The sequence below is a fragment of the Elephantulus edwardii genome, unplaced genomic scaffold, assembly GCF_000299155.1.
Source record: "Elephantulus edwardii isolate Elephantulus edwardi_28Jun2011 unplaced genomic scaffold, EleEdw1.0 scaffold00041, whole genome shotgun sequence".
Lineage (NCBI taxonomy): Eukaryota > Metazoa > Chordata > Mammalia > Macroscelidea > Macroscelididae > Elephantulus > Elephantulus edwardii.
Window position 1 is genome coordinate 19031815 of NW_006399791.1, and position 9285 is coordinate 19041099.

The 9285-nt window shown below is 41.8% G+C and overlaps 1 protein-coding gene across 1 annotated transcript in view; it reads left to right on the forward strand.

The window, feature by feature from the left end:
* CHD2 (chromodomain helicase DNA binding protein 2) overlaps positions 1-9285 on the forward strand; it is a 143156-nt gene that overhangs the window by 125242 nt on the left and 8629 nt on the right. The window contains exons 35-37 of the mRNA XM_006885193.1: positions 2831-3009; positions 4686-4785; positions 7100-7313. Coding sequence (XP_006885255.1) covers positions 2831-3009; positions 4686-4785; positions 7100-7313 — 493 coding nt within the window. The remainder of the gene's footprint in view (positions 1-2830; positions 3010-4685; positions 4786-7099; positions 7314-9285) is intronic.

Sequence of the window (9285 nt, forward strand, 5' to 3'; positions counted from 1 at the left end):
TTATAATTATCTTCTCTCTAGTAGGTTTTCCCCCCTGAGTAGAGCATACTCTATTGATAATACATTATAAGATGGGTTCTTGAAGCCCCTTTCCTTTCTCAGGGGAACTGGGAGGAAACTGTCAAGGATGTGAGATTCTCAAGGTATGTGGTAGGGGATCAAATTGGGACAAGACTCCCCAGCAGCTGATGGTCTCTCTCTTCTAGTGCTATTGCTGGGACTGGTGTTCCAGAGGGATCATATTCTTTAGAGGCCATGAGACCCATCAGGTCCACCACCCTGTTGCTGCAGCCAAATTCAATACCAGCTCATCAAAAGTGGAAGAGTAAATGCCACTATTAAAGTCCCAGGAGACTTTATTGATATTTATTGTATCCCAGGATGCCCTGTAGGGGCCTTCTGATGCCTGCTTAACTACTTTCCTGATGTCATCATACTTAACAGCTTTCTCCAGACAGCAGATCTTGTTTTCAGATCCATAACTAACACATTGGGAGAGGGGACAGAGGGACTTAGAAAGTCATGCCAGTAAGCTTCCCATTCAGCTCAGCCCTTGGCTGTGCCAGCAGATGCAGGAATGTGCTGGGCACATTCACAGTCATCATGCCACTGCTTTCTGGAAGGGCCACCCACAGTTTTCTGAGTGACAGTTATGGTGTGGACTGTGGCCATTAGTTGTCCTGAATGACCTGGGCATGGTCCAAAGAGTTGGTGGTACAGGAGGCATTGCTGGTAATCTTAAGAGAGCTGTCATACGTCCCATGGTTCACATCCATCACAAACATGGGGCCATCGGCAGAAGGAGCAGAGTTATTACCGGTTTGGCACTACCCTCCAAGAGAACTCCAGCCTCCTTCAAGGCTGTGAAAATACCGGTGGTTACATAGCCCCAGCATTACCCCACTTGATGTTGGTAGGATTTCACTCCTGGAAAATAGTGATGACTTCCCCATTAATAACAGGTTTCCTATTCTTAACCTTGACAGTGCTTTGAACTTGCTATGGGTAGAATCATACTGGAACATACAGACCTTGTAGTTGAGGTCAGTGAACGGATCATCGGTGGGAACAATATCCACTTAAAAGCAGCTTTGGTGACCAGGTGCCCAGTGTGGCCAAATCCATTTACTGTGACCACCAATGTATGTCAGGGATGCAGCCGATCAGAAGAGTGGGCTATTGATGAGAAAAGAATTTTATCTTTCTAAAGTCTTACATTTGTGGAACTCCTTATTTTTAGATACTTGACTGCACAAATTGTCCTGTAGTATTATGATCTTTCCCTCTACATTTTCTGTTCTGTTTTACACTCTGAAAGATTCCTTCAACTTTATCTCTTATTCATTCTTTTTCTTTTTTAAAAATTTTTCTTGTTATGTTTTATTTCCAATACCTTGTATCTCCTTTGACTTGCTAAATAATTTTTATATTCTTCTTTGTTGTGTGTGGGTTTTTGTATTCTTTGTGTTCAGTTTAAATGACTTTGTAACCTTTGTTTATCTCCTCATGTTGAAGTGTGTTATTGTTGTCAGGTCGCCCTTGCACTATGGACTGTTTTGATCCACAATCTTCTCATAAGCTGCCTGTGAGTTGACCAGAAATTGAGCCCTGCTTGTTGATGGCAGGGATCCTACCATTGACCCTCATTGTGTTTAGAGTGGTAGCTCTGTGCACATGGGTGAGGTTTGGTCTAGAGAGTTCACTGTGGGGAGTTCTGGACGGGCTGCTTCACTGGGAAATTTGCTGTGGACGGTTAGCATTTTTAGGCTCTTTTTCTGGGGTGGTCACATTTTGGTGGGGGGGAAATCCCCTTGTCTTTTGCTAGGAAGGTGGAGCCTGGCTTTCTCCATTCTTCAGTTTGAGAGGCAGGAGCGTGTGGTGTGGCTCTCCAGTGTGCATGTTGTTATTGTTGTTGTGTACCGTCAAGTTGGAACCAACCCATAAGTGACCCTCTGGCAGGTTTTTAGAGGCTCTAAATCGAGTGGGAGGAGATTGCCTATCTTTCCCCCCCCAGAGCAGCTGGTGGATTCTGTGTGCACCTCCTTATGGTTTTCAGTGACAGCTTTGCCTCTTAGCTTTGTCTGTGGAGCCTGGTATGGAGACCTTTCCTTTTACTTTCTCCCTATTTGGGCTGAGGCCTAGATCTGGGTGTCTGTTAGGGATCAGAGGATCCGTTTTCTTTTCGCTTCACCCTGTGTTCAGTGATACCTGCCCTTGGGGAGAATCCTGCAGTACAAATCAGACGGGTTCTCTGGTCTTTGCTGCTGGCTGTGGTCTCTCTCAGGGCTGGTACGGTTTTTGGAGGCTACAGGAGTTTGGCTGTTATTCTCTCCCCCTTTCTCTTTCATGAGTTTCTTTAAGATAGTCCCTTCACCATTGTTTCTGTGGGACTTGAGGAGGGAGAGAGAAGATTCTTGTGTTGAGCTCATTATCTTTCCCTCACCCTCCTGTGCGGCAGAGTGACGCAGTGGCTACAGCAGTGGGCTCAGTCAGCAAGGATGGTGAGGAAGCCAGAAGCAGGCAGCGTTTCATTATGTTGTACGTGAAAGTCAGTCTGAGTCAGAAAAGGCTCAGCAAAAAAGGATTTGTCAAATGTTTAATTTTACATTTCTAGGTGGTAGTAGGCCCACAGGTTAGCTTCTCATTTGAGCTTCATCATGGCCTGGTGAGGCAATATCCTGCCCCTCTTCAGATGAGGAAAAGAACATTTTGAGAGACTGAGTAAAATATAGAGGCGTCACATGTCAAGAGGCTAGGCTATATTTTCTTGAGGTGGGTCGCAGATTTCTCTGCTGCAGGTGTTTCATGTCTGCCCCTTGCCCTGTTTCAGTGTAAGGAGAGGATGAGGCCTGTGAAAAAGGCTCTGAAGCAGCTGGACAAGCCTGACAAGGGCCTCAACGTGCAGGAACAGCTGGAGCACACACGGAATTGTCTGCTAAAGATCGGAGACCGGATCGCCGAGTGCCTTAAAGCTTACTCAGACCAGGAGCACATCAAACTGTGGAGGAGGTAACTGTCGCCGGCCTGGAGGGAGCCGGTTTTGCTGGAACACTGTGAGGCAGGCTCTGGGTTTGCCCTATAAAATGTTCTTTTCCCCAGCACTGGCCAGCTCTGGGCAGCACGGCTGCAGGCTTCGACCTCCCTGCCTGAGACAGGCCTTGACGCCGAGACTAGACATTTGCGTGGTTGTGATGGTGCCATAGTTTTGACAGGGAAGGATGGTGGTTCTGCATTTGTCAGCCTTTCCTCAGAACAGAAACTCACTCTTTAAAGCTGAAAGGGATAAAACCATCTAGTCCCAGTACTTTACCCACCTTGGGTTGATGTGCAGACACACTGTGGTTCTTAATTCTTTGTCAAAACATGGGGGAAAACCAAAACTTACATTCACCACAGCTGTGGATTTTCTGTTGTCATCATCTCCTCCTGTACTAATTAAGAGCTTGAGTAATTTGAATTAATGCTTTTAATCCAGAATTTAAGTCTCTAAGAGAGTATGCCTTTATATTTGTTTTTGAGATTTTTAAGAAAACACAACCTGACTTTTTAAAGGAAATGATAGCATTAAGTTTCTTTCTATAATTCAGTTATTTTTAACATGTAATTTTATAGTGTTATTAATTATCTTGGTTTAATGTACTTTTTTCCAGTGGATTAGTTTTTGTGAGAAAATGAGATTTAAAACAGCTCTTTTATCCAAAAACAAACAAACAAACAAAAAACCAGCTCTTGTATCCATAATACTCTCCACAGCATGCTTCACACCTACTGGGAGAGAAAGATGTAATTCTCAAATGTCTCTCCCCCACCCCTCAATACTGTTAATAAATTTCTGCCTGTGTCTAGCCCATCAAGCTTTCTTTTTGCCTATTTAGTCCCAATTAGAAGATAACAAAGCACCTCATCCACAGGTCCGTGAAGCAGGGACTCTTTCTTGCACTGGCCAGGGAAGAAAAAAGTAGAAATGCTCAAATGCAGGGTTTTCCGATTTCTGCAAAGGCTTGACAGTGAGGCAGTGAGAGTTTTGAAAGTTTAGCAGGCAACTTATTAAGAAAACAAATTTTAATATGGTGGTTCTTAGAAAGGCCGATGGGTTCCACCCCACCCGCTGCATCAGGTTTGTTTGTTAGGGAGCCAGTCACCAGCATGGGGTGGAGAGACAGCTCTTCTGGTGTGAGATGTTGATGACACTTTACTTCCTCTTTCTAAAGGTTCATTTTATCTTTTACTCCCCTGATATCACTAATGCCAGGCTGAGTGCACTGGAATTGGAGGGGAGAAATCACTGAGTGGTGATGGTGCTGTCAGAGAAGATATTGAGGCTGGGGTGGACAGCTCTGTGGAGGTCTTAGCCTGGGAGGTGGTGGTCATGATATGGTGTTGTCAAGAAAGGGAGACAGGGAGAATTTAGCAGACAGCTTATCAGATCCTGGGTGTGCTGGTTGTATAAGTTAGAGAGGCTTCTAGCTGTCAGACATCTTTCTTGTTCTCCAAGCTGCTTGGTAAGACTCTGTTGTTGACAGTAGCATGTTTGGTCAATGTTTAAAGCCCAAAAGAACATTAATGTCAAGTCTGCTGTTCAGAGTATTTCAGAGCAGAATGTATTAGGTTGCCATTTGTAAAAGGAATCAATGAAATTATTTCCATATTTGTTTAATTTACCGGAACTGTTATTTTTTTTTAAGGAACCTATGGATTTTTGTTTCCAAGTTTACAGAATTTGATGCTCGAAAACTACATAAATTATACAAGATGGCTCATAAGAAAAGGTCTCAGGAAGAAGAGGTAAAATACAGCTTTAATCCTAATTAAACAAGCAAAAGTCAGTCTCTTTTTTAAAAAGGCTTTAAGGTAGTCAATAAACTGATAGGCTTTTGGTTCTGAAAGGGTCACTAGATCCCAGCTCCTCTGCTTTGTGGGTGACATGGGTGAGGGAAGCACCCTGGTCATGGTGTGTGGACAGCAGCCCAGCAGCCCCAATCCAGCCTTTTACACAGTTGCTTAGCGTGCACTGTTGGTGGTCAAGCTAGTTAGACCAGGTGATTTAAATAGCCAGTGAGTTGCAACCAAACTGACAAATGAGTATTATTACTGTGTGTTCTTAAGTATTGGAATAATTTAGTTGTCAAATCTTTTCCTTCTATCTGCACATATCTTTTTTACTCAGTTTTTATAATTTTTTATTTGAGTGAAGACTTACAAATCATATTGGGTTTTTTTGGTAGTTATTCATAGGCATTTTGTTTTATACCAAGAATTACCATTGATTAATGTAATTAATTACAATGTCTCATAAATCTCTTATTGCACATATGTTAACTGATTCCTCTGTCATCTGATAGCTAGCAGGTTTGTGTGTGGTGGTGGTGTTATGTGCTGTCTAGTCAGCCATGACTCACTGTGACTGTAGGAACAGATCAGAACCCTTCCCTGTGGGGAGAAAATATGTTTTCTTGTTTTTTGTGTTGTTTTTTTTTCGTGGACCATATACTTGGTGTCCACATGTAGAGTCCCAACTGCTCCCTTGAAAGAACAGCATAGAAGGTGGCTGGAGTTGCTTTGCCTTCGATGGCAGCGGCTTGGCTGCAGCTCTGGGGCGGTGATGCTATGTAAGCCTGGCTGGCTGCAGACCGGCTGACCTGCTGTGAGGGCATTACCAGATCAGCTGCTTCAGGCCAGTCAGTGATGCTTTAGATTTCCCCCACTAGCATGTCGACTTTGAAGATGGGGTTTTATATCTCATCCACCGTTGTATGTATCTTCAGCACTTGGAGTGGATTTAGAGGTGCTGAGAAGGAATGTACTGTAACTGTGCTATGCCCAGGACAGTGATGCTCACAGTATAATTTCAGGAGGGAAATGTCATACACTGGTAATATACAAATACTGGTAACTGCTTACATTTTAAGCATTATAAAAACTTTTGAAGACTAGTCAGAAAAGGTCCCTAGAAGGGAATCAGATAGTTAAATTCTTACTAGTAAGGAGTAAAAATTAGAATGAGGGTTTGAATTTACACACATAATAATAACTATTAAATAAGTTACATATAAGAAATTAATATTAAATAAATGAAATAGTAAATAAATATTCTAAATATTACAAGTTGGTGTAAGTTGAGTAACAAAAGTGATGATCCTCCTAATGGAGGCAGACGTTGTCACAGCCTTTCTGGACAATAATTCCAAAAGATTTATCAAACCACTGAAACACAGAATTTTGTTTGTAAGAAATTCTTTTAAAGAGATGATAGATTTTGAAATGTTTATAATTGAAGTTTACAGGGAAAGATTTTCATTGTATATTAAGTGCAGAAAGATGATGCCCAATAATATTTCTGTTTTGAAGAAATCTGTACACACACAAAACAAGCTCTGATGGCCTAGTGGCAAGAAGCTGCGCTGCAATTTCAAAGCACGCAGTTCGAATCCACCAGCTGCTCTGCAGGAGAAGGATGGGCAGTTTTCCTCCATTGTGATTTACTGCCTCTGGAAACCTGCTGGAGGGTCAGCTGTGTTCAGTGATAGCTCAGTGCCACACAGCAACGACAAGCACATATATCCACATGCAGAAAAGCTTGGCGAGGTGGACACATTTTAATGTAATTACCCCTTGGTGATGAGATTCTCTGTAGCTTTATTTGTTTTTGTTTTTTTTTCTTTTCCCTTTATGTGAGTAGTAAAGCAGTTCCTCAGACATTTCAATATTTAGCTTGATGACTTTGGAGTTGCTTGTTCTAGACAGCCTGTGGAAGTTAGTAGTCTCTGTTTGCATGATTTCAGGATGGTTCTCTGAGGATCCTGGTCCCCTGATCTCTGTTCAGATCACAGATAGTGACCCCTAGTGACCCTCACACGGGTTTGTGAAGGCCTACGATTCATGGAGGGTTTCTGAGGTGACCTGGGGACCAAGGTCAGCGAGTGGATCACTGTCACCAGCAGAGGGAGCCTAGTCATGCTGTTTGAGCTCAGTAGAGTGCAAGAATTTATGTTTTCTTTTTCTTTCCTTAGCAGTTTAGGAGATCAGCTGGGTTGTGAGAGGGAGATGTTTTTAGTCAGCTTTGGGGAAATAGAGCTGAAATGTTCTTTTTACTCTACAGGAGCAAAAGAAGAAAGATGATGTGGTTAGTGGAAAAAAACCCTTTCGACCAGAGCCCTCCGGCTCCAGCCGAGACTCCCTGATGTCTCAGTCTCACGCCCCACACAACCTTCACTCTCAGAAGCCTCACCTGCCTGCCTCCCATGGCCCCCAGATGCATGGCCATCCGCGGGATAACTACAGCCATCCCAATAAGAGACACTTCAGTAATGCAGGTGGGTCCTGGGGGGATTTGACAAAACAAACATCATGGGAAGAGTTATCCCTGGGTGCAGTATTCTTTTCCAGCACTCCATTACACCTTTTCTTTTTATTGAGATATGAAACAAAAGAAATATTCAAAAGATTATTTCAACTTTAGATTGAGAAACATACACCCATCATAAACAAAAACCAAATGACTTATTTTTTTTCCAAATTAAAAAGTTCATATTATGTATCATGTATAAGACTAAAATGGCTACTATTTAAAAGAACCCTTGTAAGTAACCATAAAAAGTAAAAGGGTCAAAAGATGACAAAGATTAGGAAGAGAAAATGTAAATGACCAGTGTGAAAAGATTCCCACCTTTGCTATAAGAGAAACAGCAGTCAACCAGATTTCTGATTAATATATTAAAAAACATTTTTAAAAACTCATTCTGATTAAAAAGAATTAGCAGGCACAAACAAATTTCTAGGAGGATGAATTTCTATAATCTTTTGAGAAAATAACTTGAAATATCTGAGAGTAATACAGCTTTTACACTGTAATCCCATTTTTCTGAGTTTGTACTATAGAAATAAAAGCATATATGTGATTTTCAATAAAAAAAAAATACAAGGGTAATTTGCTTTGTAATCTTTTGCCTAATCACAATAAAATTATAAAAAACAAAAATCAAACCAAAACAAACCCAGCACACACACACGTATAAAGATGCTGTTCCAACCTTACATTGGTAAAAAGTTAGACCTACCTAGCAATATTCATTAACAGAGGAATGGTTAAGTGAGTGACAAGATATTTGTGTGCTTCAGTATCAGTTATTAAAAGGGATAAATTGACTCTATAGGGAAAAAAGGAAATAAAAGAGCTCTCTTGGCCTTGTGGATAGAAAGTTATGTTACCAAAGGTGGGTGGTTTTAATTTGTGACCCTCAGGCCTGGTTTTAATTGTTTTTGGTCAAACATTCTTGTAAGTGGTGTAGCACTGGTCTGTCCATTTGCTGTACAGAGGTAACTCGTTGCTGTGAAGCTGAACACGGTGACAGTGGTGTGTCAAATGCGATAATGTTTACCCATGGTAGACAGTGTTTAGTGGAGCTCATTGATTAAAATAAGCTTGGAAGCAGGAGTGGCATCCACTTTCGAAATAGCTTGCCTCCGGAAACCCTATGAACCTGGAGAAAGGATGAAAGTGATATAAGTGTTCAGGTCTTTAGTTCATAGAGTGGCTGTGAGTCATCTACGACTTGATGACACTTAACAACAACAACAGTAACAACAACCAGCAATAACAAAAATCTCTGTCTGTGTATAATTTACTGAGGTACATTTGCATAGTGGACTAGCCATTTAGTGACATTTACATTCACAATTTTGTATGACACTGCCTCTGTGTAATTCCACGTGATGAAGTCATCAGTTTCTCCAGCTCCCGCAAGTGGATCGCTCCACTGGCCACAGAACCTACCACACCTCTTTGAAGTTTTCTCCTCTTTGACATCTTGCTCCTTCTGGTCTTGGTTGCACCTGTTAGTTTTGATGTTTTTAAACAGATTACTTTTTTTTTTTAAAAAAGATCTTATTTTTGCCAAGTCTAATTTTGCTGCATACATAGGCAGCAAAAAGAAATCTGTTTTGTGCAGATGACACAACCCTGCTCACTGAAACTGAGGAGGACCTCATTCACTTACTGCAGAGGGTCAAGGACTACAGCCTTCAGTATGGACTGAGGCTCAATGTTAAAAAGACAAAAATTCTCACCACTTGACCAATCAGTAGCATCAGTATGGATGGTGAAGAGATTGAGATTGTTCACAGCTTCAGTTTGCTCAGCCCCACGGTCAACACTCTTGGCACCAGCAGCCAGGAAATAAAAAAATATATTGTGATGGGAAAGTCTGCTGTTAGGGACCTCTCTAAAGTACTCAAGAGCAGCGGTGTCTCTCTGGAGACTAAGGTGCGCCTGACACAGGCCATGGT